The following is a 21,232-nucleotide window of genomic DNA, read 5'->3' on the forward strand; positions in this document are numbered from 1 at the left end:
TCAGAAAAGAAATATTTTCGGTAAACTTCGTCAGTGATATTATGGGATAGATAATTTTGCAAAATGGCGACGCAACCCACAACAAGGGAAGGTACGTGTATGTTTACATTATTTACAAGAATAAGACCTAAACTAGGAGCATGACAATGCTGTTGAAAATCACTTTTGAATGTTTTTTTTACGGATCATAACAATCGGAGAACTATTGTAGACGATTCGGTGTCACAATGGCGAAGAGTCTAATCATATGCATCGTAAAGACGTAAGTTGGTACGTTAAAGAACGTGGTGTAAACGTTTGAACTAATCATTTATAATAGGCCTACCAAGAGAAATACTCTAACAATCTCCATTCAACGACAGACAGGAGCAATGATGTTTGGTTTGTTGTAATTGGTGTTCTGATTAATTGATTATTCGTACATCCGGTTATGTTTACACATTGATTAGGCCTACAAGTTAGTAGTAGACCTGGAAATTAAGGTAGATGCACATATTAGTATTTACGATAGAAAGTTAAGAAAACTTTTAACGTTTTGGCCTAATGTATAGCGTTCTCACTATTTTGACCATCTGTATCAAACTGCTATCAATTACGATAAAATAAGGAATTGGGGGGGGGGGGGGGGGGGGGGGGAGCATGTCCATTTACATAAAGGTTTATCAAAATCATGTAAGAGAATTGAGAACTTTGACTTGAGAGGATATTATTGGATATCTAGTGTTGGACCATGGCAAACTGCTTTATGACTTTTGAATTTCCCCAATACAAATTAAACCATGGTTGGTCGGGTTGCACAGTGGTAACACACTTGCCTTTCACCTAGCTATATAGGTGGTTTGATTCTCCGGTCGGGTGAAAAGGTATGGGGTCACCTGCCTGACCATGTGGGTTTCCCCCAGGTATTTTGGTTTCCTCCCACAGTAAGAACCCTCATGTGCTTCCATCCGGGCCAACACAATTAATATAAGTTGATATAACTTGTTTCGTAATTTTTGTAAAAGAAATAAAGTTTACATTAAAACATAATGTCACATCTTCTCTTATAAGAGGTTCAAGTCTGCCTGATTACTAGGGAAGAAGTCTGTCTCAGTGTCTGATTGCAATGGCAGATATGCGGGAATCCCATCTGCGGCACCTGTCAAAAGTTTCTTGACGTACCCGTGCTTAACCTCTAACATTTGTTGGGAGCTTTCACAATTAATATCAATCAATAAATTGTCTATAACTACACAGTCTCTATTTATCAAAAGCCTGTTAAGTTGTATGTTTTCCTTATTGAGTCATTCCATCTAAACAGTCCTTGACTGTCTACTGTTTTAAATTTCAAATTGATTCTAAATCTTCTTTATCTTCTTTCTTTTTCAGAAATTGAAGAACAAGTGCGAAACTTACAAAATAAAACAAAGAATTTGTCAGCAGCAAATGTTCCTCCTGCAGAGGATGATGATGAGTCCAGATTGGGTTTAGGAGAACTTGCACAGGATGATTATATTTATACAACAGATAAACACAAATTTGCTGGATATGATTTATCAATTGCAGCAAATGAAGAACCAGATGTAAGTTATCATTAGATGTATGTCTTTGGTTACTTGGTACCAAGACCTTTTATCCAAATGCTAAATTGTCTTGGATTATAAAACAATACCTACAAGTAATTTTGAAGTACAGTACAGATCAAAAAGTCCTTCATGAATCCACCAGAATTTGAAATTTTGCAACTAATGTTTTTAGGTAGTTTTTGTGTGCAAACTTGTAAATATGAATTGGTGCATTAGTGAGTTGTGTTTGGCAAAAGCAGATGCCGATTGCAAGATGTTCTGGTAAAAAGCTAAGAGCTGATATTTCCAAGCTTAGATATTGATTTCATAGCTCTGGAATATTTCATTTTCTATTTTAGGAAGATGTTGAAGATACAATTGTTCCAGGGAAATCCAGATCAACATATACAGCCCCTTTGAACTTGCTAAACGACACACTAAAAGACAAAGTAAGTATGGCCTATTGTAAAGAGAGAGAAAAGGATGATGGTCAAGTACAATGAAAGTACATAATAGCAAGTTTATCAGTTGCTCTGTATAATTGAGTACATTAAATTTTAGAATTAGCTTATGATTGGTATAAATAAGGCTGTAACAAGTACCCAGGTATAGGAATCTACAGATACCCGGGTACGGGTTGGGTTGCAAAGATTGAGTACCTGAGATAGACATAGATATAAGGTTGGTATCGCCGATATTTGTAATTTTCATTCCTGGTGTATGGAATTAATGTGGCATCCTAATAGTATGTCATTGGAAATGGAACAGTTCAATCAGACCTCAGATTATCCATATATGGCATGGTTAGATTTTCTACCTGTGCATTTGAAAAAAAATTATTTTAAAAAATGTGTCCTAAATTTCAGTTGACCTTAATGCTTTAGTGGAAAAAACTGTTTTTTCCTGTCTTTTATTTTGTCATTTTGTGTTTTATCCACAGGACTATGATCCGTTGGCAGATCGACGACCACAGAGAGTTTCTGATAAAGGTGGAAACTACCGCCCTCACCTGCAGTCTCGAATCATCTCCCCAGAGCGATATGACCCCTTTGCAAACGGTTAGTATCATTGTCTCATTTTCTAATTTTCTTAATTTTGATAGTCAACCTTCCTTAATTATATGTTGGACAGCAAAGCATTTGGACATATTTTTGTATCATAAAGAATCAAAAATATAATGTTCCTAGTTGAAAAGTTAAACAGCTAAATTTATTTGAAAAAAAGTTTCTTACAATATTCAAACAAAAGTATTGCTTGACTGCCTTGCTGTCTTTCTTACCTATGGGAAGGGGTTTTCTCATTCCTTATGAATTCATGTATTACCTGTACGTTGTAACTTGTATGACTGCACGAGAACACACCAAGGGGAGTTAATTACAGATATTCGAAGGCAACATATTAATATAAAGTGTTTGTATGTTCAACAAGAAAAATATATGTTCTGATTCTAATTCCAATATTTACTTTAAACTTCATTGAATTTTTGAAAAACATTTAATGTGTACAACTTTATTCAAAGTTTATTTCTTTAACCATGGACTGAATGGAATATCCCTCTGTCTATAAATAAAACCAGGAATCGGGAAGGAGATGACAGAACGATCACAACTTGACACAGTGACTTTGGGTATTTCTAACAAATTACTGGCACTTAAATCAGATGAAAATTTTTGTTTTTTTTTTCAACCAGAAACAATGGATTTGAGAAAACAGCTCAAATGAATATTATAAAGAGGTGTTTGCAAGAAAAAGAAAACATAACATATTTTCATTCATGTTTGGTATGCGCTTTGAAAAACAAACAAGTGTACAACAAGCTGAGAAAACAGTTTAGAATTTCTCTTTAAGGGAAGATAAGAATATGGATAGTGTTTATCATTTATTAAAAGACATCTTCCAGGGAACACGATCGGGAACCATTTGGTTTTGATTTGTAAATTCAGATTTAGTATGCATTTATACATAAGTTTGTGATATGACTGCATAAGCTTAGTGGAATGATTGCTTTGCTTGTTTGAGGAGAGAATATTTCAAACATGTATCGGATAATGATAAGTGTTGTGAACAAATCAAGTCAACCCGATACTAATAAGAATTATCTTTCCTTTCTAGCACCGAGAATTCGTTTGGAGAGATTTCAGCAGAACAAGACAGCAACTTGAGGTTTAAACACCTCGTATATTAACAAAAATTTCATGTAATTATTTCAAGTCTTCAACCAATTAACTTTCTAAATAAATTGAAAAGATTACACTGGACAATTACGGGAAAAAGTACATTGTATTGAAGTTGAAATATTTCGAGTGAATTCCATGGAGTAATTATAATTCTGCATGTTATAATAAACAATGGATTTTAGGATGGCCAATCCTTAGGTCTAAGCTCGTGGAATAGTTTCCTTTCAGAGGTTCATACATCTATAGCTAGGTCTGTATAACCATGCAATGTGTTTTCCTTTTTTTCTCTGGGTTGTATAGAATTACATTTAATATGCAGACTAATTTTAGGCACATGATGATGAGGGACAAGACATTGGTCATACCCCAGAAGATGGATACGTACGTATATTAATTATGGTTGATGGCACACTTGATGAGTCAGGTTCAAAGTGTCACAGGTCAGTGGGGTTTTGTCTGAAGATCTCACAATCAGCATTGTCTTATTATTTCCAGTGCTTGACCAGTCTGATTCTTTAAAAAGAAGAGATTTAGATAGTTTAAATTTCAAGTAAAACATGGAATAATTGAAAGACAAAAAAGATACAATTTCAATACAAAAAAAAGTTTTTTTTAGAAATGTTAAATTGTTGACACTATTTCAGACCTTTATAACCAAAGATCTCGGACATGTGAATATTCTTCAGACAAAAGCATCAAACATTATCCTTTTGTTGAAGAGTGGAAGATCCGATGCTGGGAAGAGGCATCATGTTGTTGGACAATTGAAAAACTTCGGATTTGAAGGGGAATTGTATTCAAAAGCTTTTGTTCAGTAAAACTTAATTCCACTAACATCAGGATCTTGTTTCACTGAGTTGGTTTTCAATTATACTGAATAAATGGAGAACAAGTGCTTTGACATCACTAATGTTTTGTAATCGTGTCACGGCCTGTGTCGTGACCTGTCTGCTTTATCATTACAGGAGGAGAAACTCCCGATGTTAACGCCTACACCTACGCCAAAGTCAGGGCCTCACAACTTTTGGACAATGAAAAGGTAAATAAAGAAATACTAGTATTCAGTTTGGTAAAGTATTCTAGTTTTGTAAGTGTTGACAATGAAACGGTAAATAAAGAAATAATAATATTCAGTTTGGTAAAGTATTACAGTTTTGTAAGTGTTGACAATGAAACGGTAAATAAAGAAATAATAATATTCAGTTTGGTAAAGTATTACAGTTTTGTAAGTGTTGACAATGAAACGGTAAATAAAGAAATAATAATATTCAGTTTGGTAAAGTATTCTAGTTTTGTAAGTGTTGACAATGAAACGGTAAATAAAGAAATAATAATATTCAGTTTGGTAAAGTATTCTAGTTTTGTAAGTGTTGACAATGAAACGGTAAATAAAGAAATAATAATATTCAGTTTGGTAAAGTATTATAGTTTTGTAAGTGTTGAATTATAATGATATAAACTTTGCACAATCAAAATCTAATGGAATCTATTGTACATGGCAAATTCTTACTCTCATAGATTAGCACAACCTACAAGAATAAGAACTGTACATGCTGTTTACATGACTCCGTGCCATTCAGCTTTGCCTGCTAGCCCTTGATCTCTGTAATCTCTGTATATTTATGTTTGTTGTCTCTTGTAAAATTGTTACAGTGTTGGTATGACAGGACAGCTTTGTTAAAATATTACAATGTTTGGTATGACAGGACACCTTTGTAAAACTTTTACACTGTTTAGTATGACAGGACACCTTTGTAAAACTTTAAGATGTTTAGTATGACAGGACACCTTTGTAAAACTTTTACAATGTTTGGTATGACAGGACAGCTTTGTAAAACTTTTACAATGTTTAGTATGACAGGACAGCTTTGTTAAAATATTACAATGTTTGGTATGACAGGACAGCTTTGTAAAACTTTTACAATGTTTGGTATGAGAGGAGTCCAATGTAAAACTTGATGATGTTGGTATGACAGATTTCTAACATAAAACTATTAAAAAATAAGTATGACTATTAATATGTCTTGGTTTTCCTATAGAAACGACTACAGCAGCAGATGGTGGAGAAGGCCAAGTCAGGTGACCTGCGAGTACAGAATGGGTCCAGTGGTGACGCAGGAGTCAAGGTTCAGCAGGCAGCTCCACAGGAGAAGAAGAAACGTCGATGGGACCAAGCCTCAGATGACACACCGGCAAAGAAAACAAAGAGTACATGGGATAAGGAGGAGGCAGCGACCCCGTCAAACAGTCGCTGGGATGAGACCCCAGGCCGTGCCAAGGGGGCTGAAACACCAGGTGCCACACCAGGACAGAGTACGAGAATGTGGGACGCTACACCTGGACATGCTACTCCTGGGGCTGCCACACCAGGGCGGGGTGATAGTACCCCAGGGCACCAGGCCACGCCCAGCTCACGCAAAAACAGATGGGATGAAACTCCTCGCACAGAAAGGGGTAAGCTAGACATGGTCCGGTCAATCTTTAGGAGATTTCACTCACTGATAATTTATTATTACTCAAAGCATTTCATTGGAGTCAAGATCTGCTTTTTAAATGTAACTGATTTATATACATCTGCTGCTTATTTCATTTCAGAAACCCCAGGACATGGTAGTGGTTGGGCTGAGACCCCAAAGACAGACAGGGGTGGGGACCTAATACAGGATACCCCCACACCGGGAGCTAGTAAACGACGGTCACGTTGGGATGAAACCCCGGGGGCAACACCTGCTGGTAACATGACCCCAGGGAACATGACCCCAAGTATGACCCCTGCTGGACATACCCCAGGGGGCTCCACTCCAGTGGCCTTCACTCCCGGTGGAGGTACGCCAGGAGGATCAACTCCGAGTGGTTTTACTCCTACGGGGAAGACACCCACAGGACAGAAGGCCATGGCCATGGCCACCCCTACTCCAGGCCACCTCATGTCTATGACGCCAGAACAGCTTCAGGCCTACACCTGGCAGAAAGAAATTGATGAGAGGAATAGACCCTTGTCTGACGACGAACTGGACACCATGTTCCCTCAGGGCTATAAGGTAAGTTATTAACATTGACGGTATGTACAATTAACATTGACAGCAGAATAAATAAGAGGAATGTAGAGGTACTGTTGATAAATTTTGACTTTGAGTATTTGAATGTGTGACTTTAGAATTAAATTGGTATTAAATCTAATATTGTTTGGAAAATTAAGTTTTCCACTTATATCACTTTTTCATTTTATTTGAAAAATGCTGTATATATAAGCAACACAAAATAGATAAATTAGTTAATAAATAGATAGATAAATAAACAGGAAAATATTTGAAATAAATGAACATTGACAATTAAGAGAAATAAAGAGTAATAGTTTTTGACAATGATTGTTACTGCGACTTCAAAATTAAATCTAGAATTGTTTGATAATTATAAGGTATTACAACCACCTGCGGGTTACATCCCAATCAGAACACCTGCTCGGAAACTGATCGCCACACCTACACCTATGGCAGGAACGCCTCAGGGATTTCGAATGCAGACGCCAGACAGCAAGGGAGTCCAGGTTGTGGATATGCAGCCAAAGGGCAATCTCCCGATGATGAAACCCGATGACATGCAGTATTTCGACAAATTATTGGTAAGTGATTGTACAAGGGTTTCTAACTTAGAAATTTTCTTCCTTTAATTTTCAGGAAAAATTTTGGAATATCGTGTTTTATTAGATTATTTTTTTTATGGTTGTTTACCTTAAAATGATCAATCTTTAGTTAAAAATAACTTCAATAAAACGTTTTGATGAGTAGTTAAGTGGATGCTAGAATGCAAATTTCTGCTATGAAAGGTGTGTCTTGAAGAATCTTTAACCTGACTAAAGTAATCAAATTTCTTTTTCAGGTTGAAGTGGACGAGGAAGCCCTGTCACCAGAAGAACAGAAGGAAAGGAAAATTATGAAGCTTCTGTTGAAGATTAAGAATGGTACTCCTCCGATGAGAAAGGTAGTGTACATGTCCTGGAATTATAAATAATGGTACTCCACCAATGAGAAAGGTAGTGTACATGTCCTGGAATTATAAATAATGGTACTCCACCAATGAGAAAGGTAGTGTACATGTCCTGGAATTATAAATAATGGTACTCCACCAATGAGAAAGGTAGTGTACATGTCCTGGAATTATAAATAATGGTACTCCACCAATAGAAAGGTAGTGTACATGTCCTGGAATTATAAATAATGGTACCCACCAATGAGAAAGGTAGTGTACATGTCCTGGAATTATAAATAATGGTACTCCACCAATGAGAAAGGTAGTGTACATGTCCTGGAATTATAAATAATGGTACTCCACCAATAAGAAAGGTAGTGTACATGTCCTGGAATTATAAATAATGGTACTCCGCCAATGAGAAAGGTAGTGTACATGTCCTGGAATTATAAATAATGGTACTCCACCAATGAGAAAGGTAGTGTACATGTCCTGGAATTATAAATAATGGTACTCCTCCAATGAGAAAGGTAGTGTACATGTCCTGGAATTATAAATAATGGTACTCCACCAATGAGAAAGGTAGTGTACATGTCCTGGAATTATAAATAATGGTACTCCACCAATGAGAAAGGTAGTGTACATGTCCTGGAATTATAAATAATGGTACTCCACCAATGAGAAAGGTAGTGTACATGTCCTGGAATTATAAATAATGGTACTCCACCAATGAGAAAGGTAGTGTACATGTCCTGGAATTATAAATAATGGTACTTCACCAATGAGAAAGGTAGTGTACATGTCCTGGAATTATAAATAATGGTACTTCACCAATGAGAAAGGTAGTGTACATGTCCTGGAATTATATCAGCAAAAAAATTTTAAAGTTCAACAATTTTGTATTATTGCTAGTGAACACAATTTTTCAAACATTGTTGTGTTTGTAATAAAACAGCTATATATTGTGTCATAGATTCTGATCCTTAATGCAGATTTCCTTTTGTGAAAATACTCCATTTTTAATAGTTTTTGAAATAGTATACTTGTTAGGTATGTTACAGCATTGACACCAACACATGAAAGATGTCTTTATAACACAAATTGTTTGTTGTGTATAAGTTTTCATTGTTAAGGAAAATTATATACAAGTTAAGTTGTTATAATGATACTATTTGTTTGATAAGAGGGTATCTGTCAAAGTTTGCCACAAAATTATTGGAATAGCTTCAAACTGTAAAATAAAGTACCAAGAAATATATCTTATTAGTCCCCTATCAATGAAACCATGGGGCTGTAGGTTTCCCATCTGTCATGTTGTACCGATGTACGTAACACCAAAGTTCATCAGTGCCCGAGCAGCTTCATTCCTCAAGGGATTTTGATCAAACTTCACATAATGATAAATGACCATAATATCTCAGATGTATTCGAGTTTCAGTTAATTTGAATCAAGGTCAAGGTCACTTGATAATTTCAGTGGGAGCCCATAGAGGACTTGTATGACTTTAGTAATACCTAGTGTACTTATTCAGTATGTAGTATATATATCAATACCAGATTAAGATTGCATTCTTCCTTGTAGGCTGCGTTGAGACAAGTGACAGACAAGGCGCGTGAGTTTGGAGCAGGGCCCCTGTTTAACCAGATCTTACCACTCCTCATGTCTCCCACACTCGAGGATCAGGAGCGTCATTTACTGGTCAAGGTCATTGACCGCATCCTGTACAAACTGGACGACCTGGTACGACCGTACGTCCACAAAATCCTTGTCGTCATTGAACCTCTGCTGATTGATGAGGATTACTATGCTCGTGTGGAAGGCAGAGAAATCATCTCAAATTTGGCAAAGGTAAGAAATAAAGAAAGTGGTACCTGGTGTTGTTTCAAATAAGTTATTATTATCAGGTATTACTTTGTTGGATAATTCAAGTGGACAAACTCGATGGAAAAAGTTTAGAAAAAAAATTGCATCAACTTCTGTTAAAATGATACTTTAATTCTAGTATAAAATTGGGCCAAGCAGTTTAATTCTAGTATAAAATTGGGCCAAGCAGACTGTTCTTGAAATGAATATAGGAATGCAAAATAGTTTTCGAAATGAATGTACAGGAATGCAAATGAGATCTATCCCTTTTTCACCACTCATTCAATATCAATGAGGTAGAGTTTCTCTATCAAACATCCGATCCCATATATACCCTAACCCTACCCCGCATCTACTTCCAGAAAAACCCACAAAACACTTCAATTTTCAATCCTCAAATTCCAGCTCTCAAATTATTAATTGCTTAACCATAAGGATGTATAAAGATGGCAGTAACAGTTAAATGATAACAAACTTAACCATAAGGATGTATAAAGATGGCAGTAACAGTTAAATGATAACAAACTGTGTTGATTGTAGGCGGCAGGCCTTGCGACCATGATCTCCACCATGAGACCAGATATTGACAACATGGACGAGTATGTACGTAACACAACTGCACGAGCCTTTGCCGTGGTTGCCTCTGCCCTTGGTATCCCCTCACTACTACCCTTCCTTAAGGCTGTCTGTAAGAGCAAAAAGAGCTGGCAGGCTAGACATACTGGCATCAAGATTGTACAACAGATCGCTATCCTCATGGGCTGTGCCATTCTGCCCCATCTGAAAAATTTGGTGGAAATCATTGAACATGGTGAGTCCAATCGGCCACATGCTTATTTCCAGCAGTTGATCTTTACCTTTTTTCAATGGATCATCTGTATTGTTGTTTTACTGCTGAAATTTTTAAATCAATTATCAAACTAAAATAATTTGAATTCTTTCATATCGGAATCCTTCATCATGTCTTAGTATGGTATCGTTGTGTACATGTTAACACTCGTGAATTAGTGATCCTTATTGTCACTGTAGGTTAAATATTTCTGGTGTAACTGTTAATACTCGTGAATTAGTGATCCTTATTGTCCCTGTAGGTTAAATATTTCTGGTGTAAATGTTAACACTCGTGAATTAGTGATCCTTATTGTCACTAGGTTAAATATTTCTGGTGTAACTGTTAACACTCGTGAATTAGTGATCCTTATTGTCACTAGGTTAAATATTTCTGGTGTAAATGTTAACACTCGTGAATTAGTGATCCTTATTGTCACTAGGTTAAATATTTCTGGTGTAAATGTTAACACTCGTGAATTAGTGATCCTTATTGTCACTAGGTTAAATATTTCTGGTGTAACTGTTAACACTCGTGAATTAGTGATCCTTATTGTCCCTGTAGGTTAAATATTTCTGGTGTAACTGTTAACACTCGTGAATTAGTGATCCTTATTGTCCCTGTAGATTAAATATTTCTGGTGTAAATGTTAACACTCAGGAATTAGTGATCCTTATTGTCCCTGTAGCTTAAATATTTCTGGTGTAAATGTTAACACTCGTGAATTAGTGATCCTTATTGTCACTGTAGGTTAAATATTTCTGGTGTAAATGTTAACACTCGTGAATTAGTGATCCTTATTGTCACTGTAGGTTAAATATTTCTGGTGTAAATGTTAATACTCGTGAATTAGTGATCCTTATTGTCCCTGTAGGTTAAATATTTCTGGTGTAAATGTTAATACTCGTGAATTAGTGATCCTTATTGTCCCTGTAGGTTAAATATTTCTGGTGTAAATGTTAACACTCGTGAATTAGTGATCCTTATTGTCCCTGTAGTTTAAATATTTCTGGTGTAAATGTTAACACTCGTGAATTAGTGATCCTTATTGTCCCTGTAGGTTAAATATTTCTGGTGTAAATGTTATCACTCGTGAATTAGTGATCCTTATTGTCACTGTAGGTTAAAATTTCTGGTGTAAATGTTAACACTCGTGAATTAGTGATCCTTATTGTCCCTGTAGGTTAAATATTTCTGGTGTTGTAAGATTTGCGAATTTGTTACAGGTCTCGTAGATGAACAACAGAAGGTGCGTACCATCACAGCTTTGGCTCTGGCTGCTTTAGCTGAGGCAGCCACACCGTACGGTATCGAGTCATTTGACAGCGTCCTCAAACCCCTCTGGAAGGGTATTCGACAACACAGAGGAAAGGTAAACTAACATCAATATTGAAGTTTATAGTATGGAGTTGAACTGTTTTAAAAAATCACCAAAAAATGTAGTGATGTTTGTTTTGAAAGTCATAGATTAAAAGTCATTGCTATTTTAAATGTTTTAAATGAGACCCATCTGTAGAAATAAAGATAAAAAATTCAATTGTACATTTAGGTTCACATTTTCACATTGTACCATCTGTACCGGTTCACATTTTCACATTGTACCATCTGTACCGGTTCACATTTTCACGTTGTACCATCTGTACTGGTTCACATTTTTACATTGTACCATCTGTACTGGTTCACATTTTTACATTGTACCATCTGTACCGGTTCACATTTTCACATTGTACCATCTGTACCGGTTCACATTTTCACATTGTACCATCTGTACCGGTTCACATTTTCACATTGTACCATCCGTACCAGTTCACTTTTTCACTGTTACCATCTGTACCAGTTCACATTTTCACATTGTACCATCTGTACCGGTTCACATTTTCACGTTGTACCATCTGTACTGGTTCACATTTTCACATTGTACCATCTGTACCGGTTCACATTTTCACATTGTACCATCTGTACTGGTTCACATTTTCACTGTTACCATCTGTACTGGTTCACATTTTCACATGGTACCATCTGTACCAGTTCACATTTTCACATGGTACCATCTGTACAGGTTCACATTTTGTCCTTTTTCTTGTATAATCTTATAAAACTTTTTTCAGTTTACCTGAATTTTTATTTTCATGAAAACCAACACTATCTCATTTTCCATTTACTGTAGTCAGTCCACATGTCTATAATAATTTTTACGTATGTTGTAGGGTCTGGCAGCTTTCCTCAAGGCCATTGGTTATCTCATTCCCCTTATGGATGCTGAGTACGCCAACTACTACACCCGTGAAGTGATGTTGATCTTAATTCGAGAGTTTCAGTCACCTGATGAAGAAATGAAGAAGATTGTGTTGAAGGTGGTAAAACAGTGCTGTGCCACTGATGGTGTGGAACCCCAGTACATTAAGGAGGAAATCCTACCGCCATTCTTCAAACACTTCTGGAACCAGAGGATGGCACTTGACAGACGAAATTACAGACAAGTATGAAATGTCTTGATGATATTGACAAATCGTGAATCCGCTTTTCTATGACATTGACTCAATATGAATCCGCTTTTCTACAACAATGACTCAATGATGAATCTACTTTTCTACCACATTGACACTTCGTGAATCCACTTTTCTACGACATTGACACTTTGTGAATCCACTTTTCTATGACATTGATACAATGTGAATTCCCTTTTCATTGACAATGACACAATGTGAATCCACTTTTCTACGACATTGACACTTTGTGAATCCACTTTTCTATGACATTGATACAATGTGAATTCCCTTTTCATTGACAATGACACAATGTGAATCCACTTTTCTACGACATTGACACTTTGTGAACTTCAATGAGGTTAATTGGAAAGTTGATAATTTTTGTACATACTTTTGTTAATTTTGAGAATCAGATAATGTGAACTTCAATTTGAAAGAAAACATGTCATTAATTTTAAGCGATATTTGTTTCTAAGATATGAAGCGTGATCATTAAAAATGTTTTTGTTTTGTTTTCAGTTGGTTGATACAACAGTGGAAATAGCGAACAAGGTTGGGGCGGCTGAAATCATTGGGCGTGTGGTGGATGACTTGAAAGACGAGGCAGAACAGTACCGTAAGATGGTGATGGAGACGATCGAGAAGATCATGGGTAATCTCGGAGCCGCAGACATCGACTCGCGACTGGAGGAACAGCTGATCGACGGCATTCTATATGCATTCCAAGAACAGACCACAGAGGTGCGTCCGTGTGTTCCAATACTTACAAGCATTTACGCCAAACGTTACTGCTGGGTCTGCTATATGTGATGTAAAATGTTTATCAAAAGCAGATTTATATCAAATAGTTTTTAGTTCATAGTAAACTTTCAAATAGTGTCAAATTTGTCAGATGAAAAGTTCATGCCAATGATTTCGATTTTCCACTTTCTCCCTATTTTTGAATTTATTTGAAAATATAACGGTCCTAGTAACAGGAAGGTCTATAGCATTCAGCAGTTTTTACTTTCTTTGTCGTGTATATGCTTGGCTCGGTTTGATACAGGCATATGTGTTGGACTGCGAAACAGAGCCTTAAATCTTTTTTATCTTCGAGAAGTTATTTAAATGAAAATGACTTGATTTGTGTTGTATTGTAATTAGATGTAGGAGAGGAAAACAATTTCCCCGAGAAAGAGTAGTCTTATCCAAGTATTTTGAACTTTTTAAGACTGTATATTTATATTTATTATGAAGGAGTTGCAATATAAGAGACTCTGTCAGACAATATTTACTCCAAAAATGATTGTTATACCTTCAAATTATTGAGTTATAAAGAGAGTCCCTGAAATGGGATCAATGTAGATTTACCTTGATAACTGTTCCATGGTGTTAAAGTGAGATTTTCCATGGAGTTAAAAAGAGATTTTCCATGGTGTTTAGAGTTAAAGTGAGATTTTCCATGGTGTTTAAGTAAGATTTTGTATACTGAGAATTATGTACTGAATGAAGCTGAATGTTTTTATGAGGAAAATATTTCAGGTTTGTCACTTTATAATGCATGTGTCAATTTTCATCAATGTGAAGGTGATAACATAAGTTTGGTGAAAAAGCAAGTAAGTTTATAGAATGTAATGATTTCCCTCCAAATGTCTTGAAACTGTTAACTATTCTTTTCTCTGTCATATTTAAAATAATCTGTGATTATTTAACTTGTTAATATCTTTCTGATTACTTCTAAAAATTGATAAAATTTCTGTTGTAGAATCATTTACTTTCTGTAAGCTGATGTTGTAATTCATTGGTTAGATTTATAATGCAAAAATATCAAGTTTAAGCAGGAAAATTTCAAATATTTTTTCCATTCTTTTGACGGTACAGAAATTGAACATTTTTGTATGATGATTATATTTCTTTTTTTGAAGCAAATGATGTGTTTATACGAAAATCTATTCAGAAATGACAGTTTGAATGTTAAAATTTGATTTAAAAACATGTCACAAAACTATTAATTCCTTGCATTGTAGCATGTTTGTAATATTTAGATGAAGATAACATGATGTATATTGTGTATTGCATTGTTGGAAATTGTATTGTTTATTGAATAAAGGTTATTAACCCAACAACAATTATCTTTACGCTTACAGGATGTGGTGATGCTGAATGGCTTTGGTACAGTCGTCAACTCCCTAGGCAAGCGTGTGAAACCCTACCTACCCCAGATCTGTGGTACCATCCTGTGGCGTCTCAATAATAAGTCTGCTAAAGTGCGACAGCAGGCTGCAGACCTCATCTCCCGTATCGCCATCGTAATGAAGACTTGTCAGGAGGTTAGTGTTACAATTTTGATAAGTCCCCTTCTGGTGAAACCATAGGTTTCCTCTCCATCCGTCTTGTATGTATGAACATAACACCAAAGATTGTCAGTGGTCTAGCAGCTTCATTCCTTGAAGGATATTGATCAAACTTCACACATTGATGAATGGCCACAATATCTCTAGCAAGCTAAAGTTTTAGGGTTTTCTGGTCAAGGTTAAGGTCACAGTTCCTATTTTTATCTGGTAGGGGATGTGAATTGCTTTAAGCAATACCAGATATGCTTGTTATCTATTAAGATGTATCTTTTACTGTTATGACATATTTAATTTCAGGAACGTCTGATGGGCCATCTTGGCGTTGTGTTATACGAGTACCTGGGAGAAGAATACCCGGAGGTGCTGGGTAGTATCTTAGGAGCCCTTAAGGGCATTGTTAATGTCATCGGAATGACCAAGATGACCCCTCCTATCAAGGACCTGTTACCCCGTCTCACACCTATCCTCAAGAACAGACACGAGAAAGTGCAAGAGAACTGTATAGACTTGGTGGGTCGGATAGCCGACCGTGGGGCGGAGTATGTGTCCGCCCGTGAGTGGATGAGGATCTGTTTTGAGCTCCTGGAGTTACTGAAGGCACACAAGAAAGCCATCAGAAGGGCAACTGTCAACACATTTGGTTACATTGCTAAAGCCATTGGGTATGTGTACACCTCTGATTCTGTATATTGCCCGTTATATGTAGCTGTCAAAATTCATGATTCTGTATATCGCCTGTTATATGTAGCTGTCAAAATTCATGATTCTGTATATCGCCTGTTATATGTAGCTGTCAAAATTCATGATTCTGTATATCGCCTGTTATATGTAGCTGTCAAAATTCATGATTCTGTATATCGCCTGTTATATATAGCTGTCAAAATTCATGATTCTGTATATCGCCTGTTATATATAGCTGTCAAAATTCATGATTCTGTATATCGCCCGTTATATGTAGCTGTCAAAATTCATGATTCTGTATATCGCCCGTTATATGTAGCTGTCAAAATTCATGATTCTGTATATCGCCCGTTATATGTAGCTGTCAAAATTCATGATTCTGTATATCGCCCGTTATATGTAGCTGTCAAAATTCATGATTCTGTATATCGCCTGTTATATGTAGCTGTCAAAATTCATGATTCTGTATATCGCCTGTTATATATAGCTGTCAAAATTCATGATTCTGTATATCGCCTGTTATATATAGCTGTCAAAATTCATGATTCTGTATATCGCCTGTTATATATAGCTGTCAAAATTCATGATTCTGTGTATCGCCTGTTATATATAGCTGTCAAAATTCATGATTCTGTATATCGCCTGTTATATATAGCTGTCAAAATTCATGATTCTGTATATTGCCTGTTATATATAGCTGTCAAAATTCAGGAAAAAAATCCTTGTTATATCACATTTGAATATAAATGAAGTTCAATTAGACTGTAAAATGACTAGAAAGCTGACTGTTTGTACATGTTCCTCAGATGCATCTTCTTATAGCGTCTTATCAGAGTTAAGACTTCACTGTTTAAAGATTTCTAAAAGAAAACCACTTAAAAAAAGTAAGCATTTCACTTGCATTATCCACAAGATTGCTATGAACTGTTACAAGGTAAGGGTGACCTTTATTTAGAGGTCAGATAAGACAGATGCAAATACAACTTCCAATAATACTTAGTGCACCTCATAAAACAATTTTAGTTACAAACTTCTTTCATGCTATGGATATTCTTTATTAGACGTATGTACATGTTTCAAACAAGGATATTCTATACGAGATTTATCTACACATTTCACAAAAGGATATTCTTTAATATGAAATGTATGTACACGTTTCAAACAAGGTGATGGTTTTACATAGTACATAACAAGAAGTAATACTTGTATGATGTAGAGAATCTTTATTTTAACAGTCCCCATGACGTGCTGGCTACTCTACTGAACAATCTCAAAGTACAGGAGCGACAGAACCGTGTATGTACGACAGTGGCCATTGCCATTGTGGCCGAAACGTGCTCACCCTTCACAGTACTACCAGCCCTGATGAACGAATACCGTGTTCCTGAACTTAACGTACAGAACGGTGTACTCAAGTCTTTGTCTTTCATGTTTGAATACATCGGTGAAATGGGCAAGGATTACATTTACTCCATAGCTCCACTACTAGAGGACGCCATGATGGATCGGTAAGTCACATTGTAACATACATCTCCCGCTACATTGTACAGGACGCAACATATTGAATTAATTTGGGAAAGCAACTGTAGAACATAGTATCTTATGATTGTGATGTTAATCTCAGTTTTATTGTGTCCATTGAAATACAGAGTTGTATTTAATGGTGTGATCTCTGTCTAAATTGTTGCTAACAAAATGAAGTGCTGCATATCTATCTGAACCAACTCAAAGGGACAAGTGATTAGTTCATTAATGCAGGTGTTTGGATATATGTGATTTCATAACAACTGGTTTATAACACTGGCAGTAGATAAATGACAGGTCTAGTGGTGTCAGATGTTTGGCGTTCTACTGTAGTGTTTATATGTGGAATCATATACCTATTAATGTACTTCTGGAATGAAGATGTTTACTCTTTTAGATGTAAGTGTATGTCGATGTATTAAAGTGTAATTGGGGTTTATTAGTCTCCTACCGGTGAAATAAAGGTTTCCTCTCCATCTGTCGTGTTATGTATGTATCTGTGTAAATATGTAACACAACAGTTTGTCAGCATTCTAGCCAGTTCATTTTCCTTTTAGGGATTTTTATCAAACTTCACACAATGATAAAAGACCGTAATATCTCGGACAATTTTCCGTGTTTTTGGTTCAAGGTTACTTACTATTTTTAGTGAAGGATTGTAGGGGATTTTTATTACTTTACCGATCCCAGTATTCTTGTTGAATAAGAATAATGTAATTAATATATATATTGGTGACATCAGGTATATTCCGACGGAATTTTTGCATGATACACCAGATCTTAGGTATTTAACTTTGTTCCTAAAAAGAGGCAAAATTCTAATAATGGAAATGATATTTAAACTGTTGAGATTTCTGTGTTACAGAGATCTGGTCCACAGACAGACATCAATGGCTGCCATACAGCACATGGCTCTGGGAGTGTTTGGTTTCGGCTGTGAGGATGCCCTTACACATTTACTCAACTATGCCTGGCCAAACATCTTCGAGACATCCCCTCATGTTGTCCAAGCTTTCATGGGGACTATTGAGGGAATGAGAGTGGGACTGGGTCCATCTAAAGTTTTACAATACACAATGCAGGTAAGTGGCACAGGGCCAAGTTCATTGATGCTTTTTAACACACTAAAATGTATATTTTCAAACTCGTGTGTAAGGGTTTGTGTATTGATATGCAGAAATAAAGGTTTTATAGCCGTTAGGTCTAGCTATTCTGACAACCTTTTCATCATCATCCGACATGTGTCCAAAACAAATAATCAAAATTTGGTTAGAATTATCAGCATGATATGGCAGTTTGATGGCCTTGACTGACCCCAAAGGGTTGAGGTTTCATACCCAAAGTAGTCAGATATGTGGTAAAATTTATATTTATTCTGTCTTCGGTGGCCATTAATACTTGTGGGCCACCTTGTGTAAATCAGTGTTAAAAATGGTAAAGGTTATTCCAGTAAAATTGGAGTTATTGATAAACTATAGTATCATTACTGTTGAATTTAATTTCAAAAGCTCAGGTTTTATTTCAAAATCTTGAAGATATTGATAAATTGTAGTAGTTGCGTAATTGTTCAATCTTCACAAATGATTATCAGAATGCTATTGTTATTTCAGGGACTGTTTCATCCGGCGAGAAAAGTTCGTGATGTGTACTGGAAGGTGTACAACACTGTGTATATTGGTGCTCAGGACGGTATGATCCCCGCTTATCCGCGTGTACCTAATGACGCCAAGAATCATTACATCCGATATGAACTTGACTACATTCTCTGATCATATCACTCATCCTCATGACAAAATAACAGTTTTCACCAGAAAATGCTTCATCCGATTTATCCACAGATTGGCGAGTTCGGATAATGAGTTAATGCGAAGATGTCTTTGTGTTGTACAACTCTCCAAGTGTGGAATGTCTCCACTTTGTGTTAGATGTGACATCAACTCTCCAAGTGTGGAATGTCTCCACTTTGTGTTAGATGTGACATCAACTCTCCAAGTGTGGAATGTCTCCACTTTGTGTTAGATGTGACATTAACTCTCCAAGTGTGGAATGTCTCCACTTTGTGTTAGATGTGACATCAACTCTCCAAGTGTGGATCGTCTCCACTTTGTGTTAGATGTGACATTAACTCTCCAAGTGTGGATCGTCTCCACTTTGTGTTAGATGTGACATCAACTCTCCAAGTGTGGAATGTCTCCACTCTGTGTTAGATGTGACATAAACTCTCCAAGTGTGGATTGTGTCCACTGGTCTGAATTGAATGTATCTTGTGTGCAAATTAAAGATAAATTGTCAGGATTTTACTTTGAAATTCACACATATAGTAAAAGCACAGTATTGTGCAAGATAGGAGACATTAAAAGAAGATCATGGCAAGAAAAATAATGTTCAAACACCTAATAAACATATTTCAAAGCATAAAAAACTTTCCAAATTCCAATAGTAACATCTCCAAAATTACAAATGAAAAAGATGGATTTGTTATTAAATAATTTCTTTGAATACTCCGTATAACAGTTCAATAGAAAGTCAAGAATGTAAAGATGTGCTTCTAGAGTTTCCAGTAAAATACTACCATAACTAGTGGTATGTATATGTATCTCCTTGTGAAACGGAACACATTTTATTTTGTTGGTGGTGAAGTTATTGTACAGACTTCTGGTCATTTAAACACTTCAGGATTGTCATGTGGTTTCTGGATTTGAATGAAGAGGAAACATCTGTGGAAATCTTGTAAAAATATACCATGAAGTGAATTTTCTAAAGGCTTAAAAAAAACTGTATAGAATAATTGTGACATGTGATGTCCAGTGTGCTATGAAGTAGATTTTCTCTGCTTGGGCAGGCAAAGATCATGTTGTCCTGTGTCTATGTACAGGCGACGGTTGTGATGTCTGCGTACTTGACCAGGTGACAGTCGTGATCACCAACTACCAAATTTAGATGATTGTGTAACATGAGTTGCAACAGTGTCTATTGTTATGATATTGTTAATAATCATGATGTAATAAATAATGCACAGGATTATTGTCTTTTTTATGGTTTTCTGGATTGTAAATATATCCCAGTATCATGATTATTACACTTGTCTATGGTGTGAACATCAATTTAACAGCTAATTGTTACAATGTCTAAATTCCTATATAGCTCTGGTTCTAATTACACATGTACACATACTATTATAAAATATATACTTTTGGTGAACTCAAAATTTTAATGTCCGATTCAAACAAATTCATCAACAGACTACAACTAGGATGCATTGGCACAACTACAAAATAATACTTGCCGTTAAAACAATATGCAGAAACTTCAATTTCAACACCATAATTTAGCAGATAATGTACAGGGAATTACAATAAAAAGAATACCACTGAATTAGTTACATTATAGTTTATCTTGCTGTTTAAATAATAGAAATTATCCAAAATTTACCAAAATAATTAAACTATGGGGTTGGTTTATCTGCCCTTTTATTTGACATTATACAATTACAGCGCTTTGTTTCTATCAATATGATGATTTATGGAGCGGAGATGACCAATGTCGAATGAGGCTGAGAATGCTAAAGCTATATATGATTTATGGAGCGGAGATGACCAATGTCGAATGAGGTTGAGAATGCTAAAGCTATATATGATCACATGCCATTTAAACGGCATCTTATTCCATGATATTCACCACAACCTTGTAAATACTGCATCTTTATTTAATTAATAAAACATGGTAATGTGCATGCACTCTCGGGCAACATGTAGAAATGCGTCTGACAAATCTGTTTGGCTGAAATTATGTGATGTCAAAGAAAACTCGAACAAGCATTTA

The 21,232-nt window shown here is 35.9% G+C and overlaps 1 protein-coding gene across 1 annotated transcript; it reads left to right on the forward strand.

The window, feature by feature from the left end:
• Positions 1 to 27: 27 nt before the first annotated feature.
• On the forward strand, positions 28 to 20,431 carry LOC117343613 (splicing factor 3B subunit 1-like). The gene is made up of 19 exons (XM_033906049.1): positions 28 to 91; positions 1,369 to 1,562; positions 1,904 to 1,993; positions 2,485 to 2,602; positions 4,687 to 4,760; positions 5,761 to 6,175; positions 6,317 to 6,762; positions 7,140 to 7,343; positions 7,601 to 7,702; positions 9,273 to 9,539; positions 10,095 to 10,365; positions 11,610 to 11,755; positions 12,591 to 12,863; positions 13,392 to 13,613; positions 14,999 to 15,181; positions 15,503 to 15,867; positions 17,122 to 17,394; positions 18,276 to 18,492; positions 19,021 to 20,431. Exons 1-19 carry the CDS (start codon positions 64 to 66, stop codon positions 19,177 to 19,179), a joined length of 4,047 nt encoding a protein of 1,348 aa, XP_033761940.1. The 5' UTR covers positions 28 to 63; the 3' UTR covers positions 19,180 to 20,431.
• The last annotated feature ends 801 nt before the right edge of the window (positions 20,432 to 21,232 follow it).

Source organism: Pecten maximus, chromosome 15, assembly GCF_902652985.1.
Source record: "Pecten maximus chromosome 15, xPecMax1.1, whole genome shotgun sequence".
Lineage (NCBI taxonomy): Eukaryota > Metazoa > Mollusca > Bivalvia > Pectinida > Pectinidae > Pecten > Pecten maximus.